At 48.2% G+C, this 15,397-nt stretch overlaps 2 protein-coding genes across 4 annotated transcripts in view; one reads left to right on the forward strand and one right to left on the reverse strand.

The window, feature by feature from the left end:
• Positions 1-2,490, forward strand: part of LIMK2 (LIM domain kinase 2) — a 31,289-nt gene extending 28,799 nt beyond the window's left edge. For all 3 annotated transcript variants that reach the window (XM_077188065.1, XM_077188066.1, XM_054645954.2), the window contains one exon: positions 496-2,490. In XM_077188065.1, coding sequence (XP_077044180.1) covers positions 496-652 — 157 coding nt within the window. In that variant the 3' untranslated portion in view covers positions 653-2,490. The remainder of the gene's footprint in view (positions 1-495) is intronic.
• A 785-nt stretch (positions 2,491-3,275) lies between these two features.
• On the reverse strand, positions 3,276-10,179 carry PIK3IP1 (phosphoinositide-3-kinase interacting protein 1). Its single transcript, XM_054645955.2, has 6 exons — positions 9,711-10,179; positions 9,438-9,554; positions 9,242-9,361; positions 7,076-7,261; positions 6,862-6,940; positions 3,276-4,882 (listed from the first exon to the last, which is right to left on the reverse strand). The coding sequence occupies exons 1-6, from the start codon at positions 9,796-9,798 to the stop codon at positions 4,675-4,677; spliced, it is 798 nt and encodes a 265-aa protein (XP_054501930.2). The 5' UTR covers positions 9,799-10,179; the 3' UTR covers positions 3,276-4,674.
• Positions 10,180-15,397: the final 5,218 nt, after the last annotated feature.

Raw genomic sequence — 15,397 nt, forward strand, 5'->3', positions numbered from 1 at the left:
CATAGTGGAAGGACTGCTCTGCACAGAGGGCAGCTCCAGCCATCTATGGCAATGCTCAAAGGCTTCCATGAGTGAGAGGCTTCAGACTCAACAGTTTGGGAGAGAGACTGCTGTATGGTGGAGATGTCTGAAACAATTCCAAGACAGAGTAAAGAAGGAATGATTGTTCAGGATTTCTCAGGTACAAAGAGCAGGGGCAGACTTTGACAGTAAGGTAAATACTTCATTTGATTTCAGTTATGAAACTTGTAGCTTCAGAACAATGCTGCTGACAAGTGGGTTCCAGAGAGCCAGACCTCCTTGGTCACTGACTGGCTATAAAAATGGGTAGCCCAGACAGATGAGGGCTTTGCAGCCTTGGAAGCTGAATGGGAAGGAAATCCTGGCCCTGTTCATGACATGGTACAGGGACCTGGATGGACAGCTAGTTCAGCCTTTCCAGATGCTGTTCTGCTTCCTCTTTCCTACTCATGTTTCCTCACTGCTGCTTTCTAGGCCCCCTTTTTCCAAGCTGGAAGATTCCTTTGAAGCTCTCTCTCTGTACCTGGGAGAACTTGCCATCCCCCTTCCATCTGAGCTGGAGGAGCTGGACCACAATGTGAGTGTGCAGTATGGACTGAACCGTGACAAGCTACCTGAAAACACAACCTAGGCTGCTCCTGCTGCCTGCACCACTTCACTGGAGCTGGGCTGAGCAGCAGGGAGGGAGATGCACTTCAGCCACTTCCAGGGCATTAACGGGGCACCACGCTGTGCATCTGCTGCACTGCCTCTCTCTCCCCACCCAGCTTCCCTCCTCTTGGATATCCTGATTCACTGTGGATTCCTGGCACGTTTCAGAAGCAAAAAGGATTGTTTCCTGCCAGCTGCACCTAGGAAAGCCGCTGAACACTATTTTTCTGGCTTGAGAAATATTTCTCTGGCCTTTTCAGGCTTCTTTACTGTGGTGCCTTAGAACTTGGCTGCAAGCTGTGAAGCCACCCTGGCCTGTCTGCCAGGGAGGGAATTGCTATAGGAGACTCTCCTGGGTAAGGACCAACTTCTGGAACAGCTTCTCCCACTGACTGCCCTGCCCAGAAAGCTGGGGAAATTGGACATGCAGCAACATGTCTCACCAGGACAGCACATGTATGTATTTGCATGTGTTTCCCAGAACAACCCACTGAGATTTTGGCCTCTGACACACATCAGAGGAAGGAGTAAAAAGCCCCAGGAATTGGGCAGCTCTCCTGAAAATACCGTGTCTCTGGGGAAGCACATATGAATTGTTTTGGTTTTGTGGGCTTTTATTCCTTCTGTGTCTCTGAATACCTCCAAAAGCCTGCCTAGAAACACTAAGACTGCCTAGAAACACTAAGACTGAGCTCTGCTTGCCCCTCCTGATGGCAGATGAGGCAGGCAGCAAATGAGCCACTGGAGCATTTTCAGACCCTGCGCCTGCAGTGAGTTTGCCTGCCCAAAACCTTAACCTAGGTGAAAGTATTTGAACCTGAATGTGTAGTTCTGCACTAGGCACTGGGTGTGGACATTCCTGAGTGCTTGAGCTCTTGGCCTGTGGATGTGAGGTGACAGGAATGGTGGCAGAGGGTGCTTGTCAGAAAGCCAAACGTTTGAAGTGGCTCAGACCTTGGGCATGGACAATGGCAAAAGGGGACTTGCCCAAGGTGAATTAAAGGATGGACTTGTCATGAATAGAAAATGCTGGAGAATGTCCCATCCTCCCTGGAGTGGCAGCTGGAGAACTAATACTTCAGTTGCCACTACCTCATCCTTTCCTGCAGATTGTGCAAGTTGCTCCCTTTGAAGGTCCTTCTTGCAGCTGCTGCTGCAGCACCTGAGCTGATTCTCCAAACAGAAATTTTCCTCAGGGTCATTCCCTGCTCTGGGGGGGAAAAAAGGGCTTGGAGTCATTGGGAGGTGGGTAGGGCTGTATTTTCTTCCAGTACTTCTCTTCTTCCTCCCTTGGTGGGAGAAGGAAGGAAGGAAGCTACTGCTGCAGTAGCTCACGTGGTTGGCAGAACTGAACAAAAAGTTCTGCTCTAAGTCTCACAAACATCATGGTTTAACTGGATTTTTAGCGTGCTCCTTTTCCCCTCCTCCTCCCTTCAGCATTGAATGGTGGGGGATGGGTGTTAAATCTTTGCTGTTACTTTGGTTTCCTCCCCTACCCATGAGTTTAAAGTATTATATAAAATAACATGGGACCAACCATCACCTGACATCAGGTATGCAAGGGGGGTGTTTTTAGTCTGTGTAGTGGTGTTTTAGAAACACTAGGGACTCCCTGTGCTGAAAGTCAGGCAGGAGCCTCTCTAAACTGGGTCCAGGGGATCCAGGATTGTTAATAGGATTTGCCCTTTCATTCCCCCTCCCAGGCTGGTTTGTGAGGGGACCCCTGAAGGGAGAGTCCTGGGTGATGTGTGGGTGGGGTTTATGAACTGTGATTTGCACAGCTCCACGTTCTAACTAAATTAAAGAGCAGTAACTGTATGCTGATTTTGTGGTCTCTGTGTTCAGTAAAGCCGGGAGCCGTCACTTTCTCGGGTTTCTATTGTAGTCACAAAATGGCAACACCAAAACTGCCCAGGTTAGGTACCATCCAGAACACCCTTTTTTGAGTCTGTGGACTCTGCCACATTCCCAGAACTGCAGAATCACAGTTCTCTAGGACTATTTACCTGGAGTGAGGGAAAGGGAACAAGTTCTGTTCATTCGTTGGTTGGTTTCAAGGGTGGACAGGAGTCAGCAGATCATGGAGCCTCTCCATTTTCCTTTTCTAATCCAGGGATAAAAATACAACCTGTTCTTGGAAACATCTTCTTCTGAAATATGTAGTTCAGGGGCCTTTTGTTAAGACAACAACTGAACAAAAATGCTGGCTCTGTTAGTACCTCCTGTAACCTGCTGTGCTCTGTCTCCACTGCACTTCTCAAGGGCTGGAGCTGCTGCTGAGCAGCACCAAAGCAGAATTGAGCCAGGTCAGTGCAGGAAGGGGCTGTAAGCAAGAGTCTGTTCCCATGGGCCAGCCTGCTGAGTCACCCACAGCTGCTTTTCAGGAACAGTGTCCCAGTCCAAGAGGAGCTGCTGGAGCAGGGAGACAAGCTTCATGCCCCTTGTCAGTGCTGGTGCATGCAGGCACTGCTTGTAGGGATTACTTTTGGGCCTGGCAAACTGAAGTGGCATCTTCCCTTCTCCTCAATTCAAAGTCTGAAACATGGCAAAGGATGCTGCTCTGGCAGGAGGAATGCACAGATGAGCCACAGTCCACATAGGTCTACAGAGCATTCTTCTTTTAAGCTTTAATACAAGGTAGCAGTCTGCACCTTCTTATAATGAGGTATTTAAAACATTTTACAAAGAAATGGTATTCAAAGGCGTTTAAAAATAAAATATTTCCCTTTTCTGAATCAAACTTTAACGCTAAAATCCCTGCTGCCAAGTGCTGTTCCCTGTTAGGCCCACAGCTCTAAAGCAGATGGCTGGAAAACTTACTTGAATGGCTTGAATCCCCTGAAGCGGGGACAGATGTTTCCCTGAACTGGCCTTGCCTCGATGCCATTAGGGAGACACTGCAGCAACCATCCCTTCCAAACCCCCTGAAATGCTAATAAAAGTTGTTACAAAACCTCTCTAATAGGACCAGGCTCTGTAAGTAAGTAGTCTTGCTGCACAGGCTGAGTATGTGACAGAGGCTGGGCCAGGAGCCACACCAGAACTTCAGTATCTTACAAAACAGCTGCCCTGTTCTGCCCTTAGAGCCAGAACTGCTGCACTGTGATCAGGGTGACCTCCACAGCTTGGCCACTCTGTCCAGCACTGGCTCTGGAGGAAGCGTAGGGAGTTCAAAAGAGGATGTTCTCTATCCTCAGTGTTTAACCTGCTGTAAGTAACTGAAGGGCAGTTTGTTTTCTTCACTCCACAACTATCTACCACTCACCCTTCCTTCCTGATCTGTGTAAGTGAGCAGGAGGCACAGACAGACCCCCGGGACACCTACAACTGTGGCTGTGCATGTAGCACCACAGGGGAATGGAGAAGTGGCCTCAGCCCTGGAAGACCTGGATTTGTCAAGAGCTTGAGGAGAGCACTGGGGCTAAACATTCTGCTTCTGGCCAAAGACATCCCTCAAATAAGCTCTTCCTTGGAAAAACTGATCCAGTAGCAGGATTCTGGACAGTGATTCCAGCTCTCAGCCACTAAAGCAAAAAGGCAGGAACTATAATCAGAGTGTAATTATCTAGCTAAATCTGACATGAAGCTCCCCTCAGTCCCTGCAGTACTGTTCTCTCCTGAGGTTCCAGGCTGAAACTTAAGTAACAGTGCACACCGTAAATAGGAAAAGAACATAGAAAGAGGAAGCCACGACCACACTCCAGGCTACAGGATCTGTGGCCAGTTTTAAGCCTGGCCCATCATCCCCCCCAGCTCCTTGGCACACCATGGAGACAGGTGGGAAGAAGCAGCAGGGTCCACCACACCAGTCCCCAGCTGGTCATGCACTGAACGGTGCCCCTCAAGCAGATGATGAATTGCTCGTCGCTCTGTTCTTCTGCATCACCTTCATCCGGCGTTCATCAAAAAGAAAACAAAACAGAAATGAACACACGCACCCCCTGCACTCACAGTGGGAAGCTGGAGGCTTTGCTCAGCCTGTAGCGCTCCTGCCTGAGCTGCTCAGGCCCCAGGAGTCCCCGCCTGGCCCATGAGGGGGCCGCTGCCGTCCCGGGTGTCCTCCAGGGGTGTCTGGCTGGGCTGCACCACGATGGTGTTCTCATCCACCAGCTCGCACGCGGGGTTGCTGAACGCCGACAGGGGCAGCGTGATGCGCTGCATCTCTCGCTCATAAACCTTCTGCTCGTGCTTCTCCTTCAGGTCTTTCCCCCTGCATTACAACAAAAACCAAAATGTACACGTGGGGTGAGTGCTGCTGCTTGGAGGGAGAGTCTCAGTAAAGCTGATGGAGAAGAAGGGACTCTGCTCTTTAAGATTTAAGTGGTTTCAGCTGCATACAAAGGGCCAGAAATATTCCCTACTGTAAGCAGAGGACCACAGCTGAGCATCTTTGAAAAACAAGCAGCCAAGTGAAGTCTGTCCCTCCCTCAAAGTGGCTTATTCACTGACATTGCTGCTGATAAATGACTGTACAGCCAAGCTCCTCCTTCAAACCACAGAGCTGCCATATGTTTCCTTATCCTTTCCAGTCCCACAGCACTGCCTGGTGCAGGCCCAGGGGAAAAGTGAGACAGTGCAGAGGCCACTGCTGTGGAAAAGAGCTTCTGTAACCTGCTTCATCTGGAACAAATACTGGAGGTGGTGACAGCTTCTGCCTTTTGTTGCAGCAAATTAAGCTGTCCAGAAAGTATTAAAGCTGACTTCAGAGCTGGCCCTGCCTTCTGCCACTGCAGCTATAACAGCTTAATGCCACAACCAGCTCCTCAAACCTACCTCAGTCTCCAGCCTGTTGCTAAGTGAAGGAACACCTCTGTAATTCGTGCTGTGGAAGAACTGCCTTGCTTTAAAAATGGATTTGGCATTAACAGCATGTTGTCTCCAGAAGAGCTATGTATACCAAAAACTACTAAACCCATTAAAGGTTTCTCACCACACCTACTACCCAAACCTGCCAGCTTGCACATGCAATTCTGAGATCAAGGCAAGGAAGGAGACAGTAAATGTGCAGAACATCCTTGCTGTGAGCTCTCTGTGACTGGAGAAGCAAAGCTCCTTTGGACAAAGCCCAGCACTGATCTATTGCTTCCTCCCACCGAGGACAGGAGAGGGGTGGGGCAGGCACCACTCGCTCCTCCTGAGGCTCGTGATCTCAGGCAGGCAGAGCTGCTGGGGTTTCCTGTTGCCATTCTGGCTGCTTTTCAAAGCTGCCTCCAAACATGCAGCAGTGGCTGCCATTCCTGCCAGCACACAAGACAGCATTCTCTGAAGTGACACCTCAAATCAGATTCCTCGACAAGCAGCACTCTGTGTTTTGCCCCTTATGTAACACTCCTCCCTCTGCTTTTTTTCTGTCAGCATTTATTATAAACACTTACATAAGGACATGTCCCAGCTTGGGAAAGGGTTCCTTCTGCTTGGTTGTGTCAGACTGTTGTCAAACAGCCAAAACATAGAACAAACCCTCCCAGAGGAGGGAGCCTGGGCCTTTGCTTGCTGCAGTGACAATCACTGCTATTTGTTAATCCTGCCCTCTCTCTTACAAGTAAGCAGCTTGCTACTGCCACTACCCTCAAACACTGCTGAGCTACAGAAACATTTCTGTCCCACACAGTGAAGTGACAAAAAAAAGTAACTGAAGTCACAATCAAAACTGACCTTAAAGTATACAGGAACTTTGCTAAAATGAACTTGGACCAAATAAAAAGTGCTACCTGATGGTCAGCTTCATAGGATACAATGCATGAGTAGCAAAAAAAAAATTGCCAATTGTTTTTCTTCTAAAGATAGACTAGAGAAATCAGGGGAACAGGTGGCCTGCTAGAAGAATTGTTCTTTTTCTGAGCAAAAGAAACTTCCTGTGAGGGTACCTGGGATCTGCTCTTTCCAGTTCTGACAAAATCCTGCTCCTGAGTACATCTGAAAAATTCACATCAAGGCACACATGCACACACAAAAACCCAAATATTAAAGAGGGGAACTTGAAACTAAGTGAGATAGAACATCACAATAGTGGGGAGAAGAACAGAGTTAACTCTTCAGTCGTTCTTTCCTCAGTGTGACAAACTTGCTCAATGTGCCATAATCAAACCTACACTTCTGTCCCATTTCCTTGGGATCTGGTTGGGTGTACAGGTGTCAGAAATTCCTGCTCTATGTACACCAGCTTTTGACCAAAGAACAGCCACTCACCTCTTATAGATGTATCCCAGGACAATGCCAGCCCCGATGACAATGATTATCACCATCATGATCAGCCCCAGCACATAACCTGTGAAAAGAGAAATAAAGGAGCCAAAATTAAGAGGTGGCAGATCCTGCTATAATGCTGCTTTCAGAGCCTCAAAACAGGTCTGTCCTGCTACAATTAAAGGAATGGATCCATCCCACGATCCTGGCTTTGTACCTAGGGTCCCCAAGTCCTTCTTTTCTCTGGAGTTCATCTGTACTCTCTGACTGATCCCAATGACGGGCTGCACCGCGGCTGCCTCGCTCCGGGAGGGCAAAGTATCAGCTGGTTCAAACACCTGCTCCTCCTCCTGGGAAGCACCAACTTCTGCTGTAGGGACTGGGGCTGTGCTAGCTGCAGCATCTGTTGAGAGGAGAAAAAAAAAAAAAAAAAAAAAAAAAATATATATATATATATACAACATACCAAGCACTTATGAGTACCTCAAAACAACGTGTGTTTTGAGAGTGGGACAGCTCTAGACTGGCATCACTGAACTGCCTTCAAAGCACACTGAAAAACACTGAAAACACTTGTTCCCCCTTAAGTTGTTGACATAAATCCTATCAAAGTAGGCAAGAAATGTATTCCTCCCCCCACTTTCCTTTGACATGAACCTATTTAACTAAGAGTCCAAGGCACCACCACAGATGAAAGAAGTCAGACAGCAGATTGAAACCCAGGTTCAGGGCATGGGTCCAGAGGATGCACAATGACTTCATTTAGTGTATAGATCGATATACAGGCTGCAGCTTCAATCATGCTGAACAAGATTATGAGAATCTCCATCCCAAATCTCCCAGGAGCCTATTTATCCCTCTTCTGCCTCAATCCTCCAGACACAAGAAAGTCTGACAGGAGACTCCAGCTGGTGTGAAAACAACCTGGGGATATTCTTCCCTGGTCCCTCCTTGCAGTGGTGGGACACCACTGGACAGGCTAAGTCACAGCAGGCAGCACAGCCACTGACTAAGGACAATTCCTTCCTCTGTCAAGGCCCAGAAATGGCACCCAAGAATACAGGTTCCTTCCCAGCCCTGTTTTTTATCAGTGCTCTTTTTCATCAACAGCATTGAAAGATTTTCAAGGTAGCTCATTCTTTCATGACATAGTTTAAATGGAAGCTGTAGCACTGTAGAAGCTGTGACAGTGTAAAGTAGGTATCTACTACCTTTTCTACAGAAACCCCCTCCTTTTTGGAAATGCTGTTCACAGTATGCATCCACACCTGAAAATGCACTCCACCTGCATCTCCCCCCACAGCAGGCAATAACTCCATGTGGATTGTCTATCTGCAGCCATTTTGAGTCCTCAGTGCAATGTGAAATGGAAGTACAGAAGGGAGTCAGAGACAGGAAATCAGGGGTCCTGCACAGTAACATCAAGTAGGGTCAGCCACGGCAACTGAAGTAAAGTGAATTGTTGAACCATGAAATGGTGCCTGCTCTGAGACGCAAAAATATGAAACCTATTAAACATGCAAAAGGTTGAAAGGTCAGGTAACTCTTCTGATCCTAAAGCTGCAAGTGTTTTGAGGAAGGATCTTGGCAGCAGAACATGTTTTTGCTTCATCTTTAGGGAAAAGCAGGAAAAAAAAGAGCAAAGTGAAAAAAAGGGGAGGGTGTATGCGCGTGGGAAAAGTATTTACATGCAAGGATAGCAGTCTCAAGGGACAGTGGTGCGAGTAAATCTTGCAGGGCTCAGAAAGTAGTAAACAGTTGAAAAAATCCCCAGTGGTTGCTCTGATGTCAGTCAACACTGACACCTCCTCTCCCCAAAACAGGCTTCGGCTACAGTTCTTTTAGCAAACTGTTTCTCACTGTCACTATGCAGGAGGAATCCAGTGTTTCCATTTCTTACTGTCATCCCTTCTAGCTCTCATTTTTTCCACATTCTTGCCGTGCACCCCGTTCTCAAATTCCCACTGGCAATTCTTTAACAGCAGGAAGGTTCTTTAGTCAGCCATAACATGCCCCACAGCAACAGTCTACCCACACCTCGGCAGCTCCTGGATGTCCAGATCTCAGCCTTTTGCAACACAGCTGGAGAGCGCTATAGTGATAAGCGAATTATGGGGGAGCGGGGGCTTTTCACGGGCCTTTTCTGGCACTAATGGCAAAGCTGGAGGGGCGGAGCACGGCATAGCTGGGAGGCAGATGTGCACGCACAGGCGGGGGCTGGGGGGGAGCTCTGGGTACGCGGTGTTTCCGAGGGAGGTGCCGGCGTAGCCCGGGGTTGTTTGTTCGCCGGGGGACCCCACCCTGGTGACAAACCCAGCCCCGGCGGTAGGGGGCAGGCCAGGGAGGGCAGGAAGAGACAGGGACCGGCGGCGGCCGCTCTTACCTGAGCACTGGGCGATGTCGCAGGATCGCCGCTCGGGGATCCCGGTAGCGCCTTGGATGTAGCACCAGGGCGCGGCGTCGCCGTCCGGGTTCCTGCAGCTGTTGTGGTCCTCATCGAGTGCTAGGGAGCAGCGGGCCGTCAGCGCGGCCGCGGCACCCTCCGCTGCCCCGAGAGCCCCCCCCGGCCCCGGACCCACCTGCCGGGAGCGCGGCACCGGCGCCGTTCCGCACCATCCGCCAGTTGAGGCACGGGGCGCCGCCGGAGGCCACTCGCCGCCTGCCGCGGTAGGACTCGCCGTTACCGCGGACGCATTCTGCGGAGAGACGAGCCGAGCCTTGCGGGCGGCCCGGGCAGCCCCCGCGCTCCGGGCAGCTCCCCAGCACGGCCCCCGCCTTCCCCACCGGGGTGTTCCCCCTCCCCAGAGCGGCCTTTGTCCCCCACAAAGCCGGGCCGGCACTCACTCACTCACCCTCGGCGCCGCGGGCGGCCCCCAGCAGCAGCAGCAGCAGCAGCGAGCCCAGCAGCAGCAGCGCCCACCGCGGACCCCCGGGCAGCATCCTCGGCGCGGAGGGCGAGGAGCCGCCGGCAGCCCGGCCGCGCAGCTCGGCTCCGCTCGGCGAGACCTGCCCCGGCGCTCCCCTCCCGGTAAACAAGCGCCGGGCTGCGCTTCCCCCCCCCGCCCCGCAGCCGCCGCCGGGTCCTAACGCTGCCGCTGCCCGCCCCCAGCAGGGGAAGGGGCGGCTGCCGCGGGGCAGGGCTCGGGGCAGGGCTCGGGGCAGCGGGAAGCTGCTGCCGCAGAGGCTCCTTCGCCCCGGGAACGAGCTCGGCGATGGGCGCTCGGTGCCGTGGAGCTGTTTGGCTCGAGGGGAACTCCGCGTCTCTGGGCTTGTCTCCTACAGGCGCAGGAAAAGTCTTAGACCAGAAGAGGAGACTTTCCACACGGAACTACGCTTGAACAACTGCCTGTGGCAGGAAAAGTGCTTATCTTCAGAGACCCAAAACTGTTCTCTCCCCAAGGGAATTATCATGAAGGACTAAATCCTGCTGCCCTTACTCTCCCTTTGGGTTCTCCTAGCTCTACAGATACGTTGTAAGGGCTACACACTGCCACGGAGGCTGTGCAACTCCACCTTAAAGGGTTTTTTACATTCTCGCCTCTGCCAATCCATTACTTTTCATTGACTCCATGGGCTTACTCTAAGAGCTGTGCCTGCTTATAGGAAAACCCAAAGTAAACAGCATAAAGATGGTTTAGAGTAGTTCTACTGCAGGCATCCAGCCTCTGTGATAAAGCCTCTCTGCAGACATTTCACACGGCTCACAATAGATACTTCTGTTTCTCAACATGCCAAGGGATTCAGACAGTGCAGCCCCAGTGCCTGTACACAGCATCTGGAGTCCTCAGCACGGTTTCTATTTTACACCAGTGAAAAACAAGCCACTGAATGCTGGTCCTGTTCAACAATGAGCTTGCAGAGGCAGCCTGGGCCAACTGATGGGTTTGTAGCCAAGGCACAGGCCTGCAGCACAAGGTGCTATTTCTGGCTTTCCCACAGAGTTCTTCCTGACCTTGGCCAACCTGCCCGCCTCACTTCTTTGCACTTTCCCTTCCTTTTTGTTACATGAGGTACAATCAAACCTTCCTTCTTAGAATAGGACAGGGAAGTTCCCTTCTTTTAAAGTTCTTTGAAATCACATGGAAACCACTGAACACATAAGAAGTATTTTTATGCCAGGAAGCTGCTCCAGTGTTGGATGAATCACTTTTCAAGGCAGTGCTGGCTGCAGCAGTGGTCTTTCCCTTCCACTCCCAGATGTTTCCATCCTGGCAGTGCTCTCTGTCAGGCTGCTGCAGGTTATTGTGTAACAAACCTGCTCAAGGTCCTGATCCAACCCAACTTTGGCCCCTTTTTCACCAGGTCATGAACATTTTAAGCCCTTTACAGCCAGGTCACCTGCTGCATCCAGCCCACAATGGAGCACAAAACCATAGATGTACCAGCATGATAGATGGATAATGAGGAAACACGTCAATTAAGCAGCACTACCACCAAGTATGAAACCACAGGTCTTAGCACACATTTGTGTGAATCAAGCTTTAACAACATGATTTACCACTACAGAAAATTTAGTTTAGTAATGGCAGATTTAAAAAAAATATGGTTGCAAAAATATCAAAACAGGAAACCAAAGACCTGTATGTGCCAGTCCTGACTGACATCACCAGCTAAGATGCAGCCTTTGTGCAATTATGCTCATTTTCTGCACAGACACCCTGCTACTGCATTCCTGATGTTCTCCAGTTACTCTCTGTAGAGGGAAGGCTAACTGGAGTCAGCAAGAATTTTTAATAAGGGCTATTCAATCAAGCTGCCTGTTTGTAATAGCTTTTCATCAGATTTTATGAGACAAATTCCATTCAGCAGAAACTGCAGGGCCACACATGCATCCAGAGGCATTGCCTGTCCAAAACTTTGCAGACAGACTGCCAACCTGCACAATTAATGGTTTTTTGCTCATTTCATGAGACTAACTAATGCCTCCATGCCACCTAGCACAGAGAGCACCTCCTTCTGTACATACTGATCCAAGAACTGCAGTAATCTCTGTGGAAACAAATCTCAGACCTTCCTAGCTCTCTCTCCTACTATGTAACAAGATAAATTTGCACTTCTCCTTACACCCAGCCAAGTTCCAGCAAAAAATTTGAGTTTCTAGTCCACAGAAGGACAATGGGGAATCTGGAAGAAATGCAAAAATCTTCACATTAATGGTAAAGATCAAAGTCTTTTCCACAACTGACTTCTAAGCATAATTTTTTCTTTCATCTCTAGCTTTCTCCAGGATGAGGGAAGATTTATGCCTGGCAGTTTCACAGAGTTAAGTTTAATAGGATGCCAGGTGGCAGCTGTCAGAGGCAGACTCAATTGCTCTTTCCACTGCTTAGGAATGGGTTTGCCCTTCTTGCTACACTTTTAAGAGATTAAACATGACATTATTTCCTAGGATTTGATTTTAAACTACCCAAACTATAAGTAAGTTAACAGCTTTGCAGCTACTTCCTCACATAGTTTACACTTAGATGTCTGTTGGTATGTACACATACATGTATCACAACACATCCCTACATTTTACAGGAGAACATACACACTATTTTTAGGAATGAGGGACATTAAACATCTTCCCTAAACTCAGTGTGAACCAGTTTCAGCTGTGAGCTGGTACCTTTCTTTATGCAGGTTCCAGAATGAACAATGTCTGCTTTCTCTCTCTCCTGTCTGTCAGCTGCTCTTTCTTGTTTATTTGTTCTACATTTTCACCTGTGGAAAAATTCAAAGTGTTTTGAGATTAAAAAAAAATCCAAACAAACAAAAAAAAAGGAATTTAACAGCACAGCACTCTGTGCCAAGGGAGGCAGCCCCAGATCTATAGCTCTGGAATGACTCTGCAAGGAGCCATCAAACCCACCCTCCTCCTCTGGCCACAGCCAAGTGTGATCTTGCCAGGCAGAAGTTCATCTAACCTCCTATGCAAGAACTAACATGCTTTATTACTTAATCTTACTAAATAAGACACTGAGGGGAGTAAACAAAATGAGTTTTCTAATCTGAGTAATCTTTCCTAGCCAAATTAACATGGATTGCTTAAAATGGAAAAAGTTGACCATTGCCCTCCTTGTAAACAGGACATACGTCATGTTCCCATCACCTCCCCTTTCTTCTTCCTAGGTAATCAAAATCATTGTTCCAGTTTTCCCCAAAACTCCTTTTGCTCAATTTTCTGCTTCTTTCATAAATGGAAATGGTTGAGAATAATGACAGTACAATTCTGAGACCTCACCATGAACAGAATATTAGAGCAGTTTGTGCTAAAGCTTAAAAAGCTGCAAGCATCAAATGTTACTAAACACTATTAAGTATTTGAGCACTTGCAACTCCAACAAAAGCAGGGGTTTTATTTCTTTGCTGCCTCTCTCTTGATCATGAAAACAACTCTGGCTCTCACCTGCAAAAAGCCTTCTGTAAGCAATTGGAAACAAATGTGTTGCATTTCTAAGCTAGATATAATTTGAATGTAATAAAAGAACATCAGGGCTGTAACAAAAGGATCAGATATTGACTTTATGAAAGTGAGCCGAATCTAACCAAAAATCAAGGCAGAGGCAGTGCCTACAAAGGAGTGGCTGTGGAGCGGCAGGAGCGTCTGCTGGCACTGTGGTTGCACCGCGCTGCTGCCATGCTCGGGAGAGGCTTTCTCCTCCCCCTTCAGTCTGACAGCGTGAGCTATTGCAAAGTAAATGCCAGCCACAGCCTCCAAGGACTAACAAGGAAGTCTGCAGAAGCAAAACAACCATATGCGATATTTGAACTGGTTCAGACTGGTTCAGAGTCTGCTCCACTAACTCCGAGTGCTTTCTCAGATCAGTTTTCTGTGTGGGCTATAATAAAAGGCCAGAGGTCTGGGGAGGGCACTCTGGGTCCTGTTGTTTACTGGGGAGAAGCATTAAGAGATTATCTCTAAATACTCTCGGCAATCAGTGACTTGAGAAATTTCACACACTGACTCCTCTTAGCGGCATCATTTTTTTGGTCCTTATTGGACAAGAACTGCCCAGTGCCTTTCCAGTTTTCTCAGGTGTGAAGGGCCCAAGTGCTGACAGATGTCTGTGTTCACCCTGGCCCACTGCAGCAGTGCTGAAGGTCCCCGTGGATCATCCCTCAGCTCCATCCCTGGCTGCAGCATTCCAATCTCGCTATCTGATCACAGATTGCTTTACCTGCTACCCAGTGGGTGGGTGTGTCTCACAGCAGGATACCATCAAACCACAGCAATCTTGTTGGGAACTGGGTACAGCTGTCTAAAGATGTTTCAGTCTCCAGCTGCACTGGTTTTTCTTGGGTTGTTTGTTTGTTTTTTTGCTACAGATGCAAGCTGCTACTGACAAAAGCCAGAGCACACATTTCTAAGGGTGGAGGAAGGGAAGCTATTTTGAAAGATACTGTGATCTACTCAGAGAATACATAAGTCTGAGCCAAGAGCAGAAGCTTTACTCTCAATTTTTTAATGATCTTTGCCTGACCTTAGGCAAGCTTCTGCCTTGGTTTCCCATATTAGTATTACTTATGTCACAGAGGCAGAAATGATTATATGTCTGCAAAGCACTTTGGAAACTTCAGACATCCAATACCTACCTTATGAAATGGTTCTGTAGGGGAAGGAATCCTGGAGACAGATATGCAGGAGATGTTCTCAAGTTCTACATGTGTAGTGCTGACTTAGATGAAAGTACAAATAAGCATTAATGCAGGACTTCATTAAAATAGGAGAATGTGTTGTTTGGTTGTTTTTTAAGGTATAAATGTACTTTTGTAACTTTCTTACATCTCAAACCACGGTTGTGCCCAGCAGCTCCTGGCAAAGCTGAGCAGGCTGATAACCCAATTTGTTCTTGTTAGAAATGCCTACCTAAAAATAATTGTTTATTATTTGCATGTGAGAGATGTGAAAAGGCAGCATCAAAACATCTGGAGATTTAAGTAAAAAGGAATAAAGATTTCTGTTCTGATATCTGTTCAAATTAACCTCCAGTGAATCAGTGAATTGGATGGGATTATTAAATATCCTTCTACCACTATTTCACTCACTATGGAAGCCAATTTCACAGTGAAAGCCCAAAACTCTGCTGTTTAAACCTCAATAATAATGGAATATTACCACAGTAATAGTTAGATTTCATTGTGAAAAACATGAGGTTAAAGTTGCACTTAAATATGCAAAACTCCTACTCTAAATAGCACTACCACTCATGTGACCTCTATCCCAAGCCATCAGAAAGGCTGTAAGGTTATAAACTGGAACACATAAAAAAGCCAAACACGTATTTTCTTCTCTCTCTAGGGCTTTGGGACTAGGACTGGAGTCATCAGCATGAGAGCAGAGCAGAGCCTCATTTTGTAATGGGTCTGCAATTCAATGTGAGCAGAGAAGCAGAGACCAAACCTTGCAGTGGAGCTACAGCTGCTTCCTCATAAAGTGCAGGATTCAGGGACATTTCCAATGCAGAGCTCACAACTCTGCATTCTGTTTCTTAGCTGACCTGAAGGCAGATAAAACCACTGGCACATAGGTGCTGCAAAAGACTCCCCAGGTGTTTGT

Source organism: Agelaius phoeniceus, chromosome 18, assembly GCF_051311805.1.
Source record: "Agelaius phoeniceus isolate bAgePho1 chromosome 18, bAgePho1.hap1, whole genome shotgun sequence".
Lineage (NCBI taxonomy): Eukaryota > Metazoa > Chordata > Aves > Passeriformes > Icteridae > Agelaius > Agelaius phoeniceus.

What these genes read in the sequence shown, in the direction of transcription:
- PIK3IP1 (XM_054645955.2), bottom strand. Translation starts at nt 9,798, where the DNA reads ATGCTGCCCGGGGGTCCGCGGTGGGCGCTGCTGCTGCTGGGCTCGCTG. An exon ending in GGCCGCCCGCGGCGCCGAGG is followed by an intron (nt 9,555 to 9,710) that starts GTGAGTGAGTGA and finishes GTCTCTCCGCAG; the next exon opens with AATGCGTCCGCGGTAACGGC. An exon ending in CTGGGATACATCTATAAGAG is followed by an intron (nt 4,883 to 6,861) that starts GTGAGTGGCTGT and finishes GTTGTAATGCAG; the next exon opens with GGGGAAAGACCTGAAGGAGA.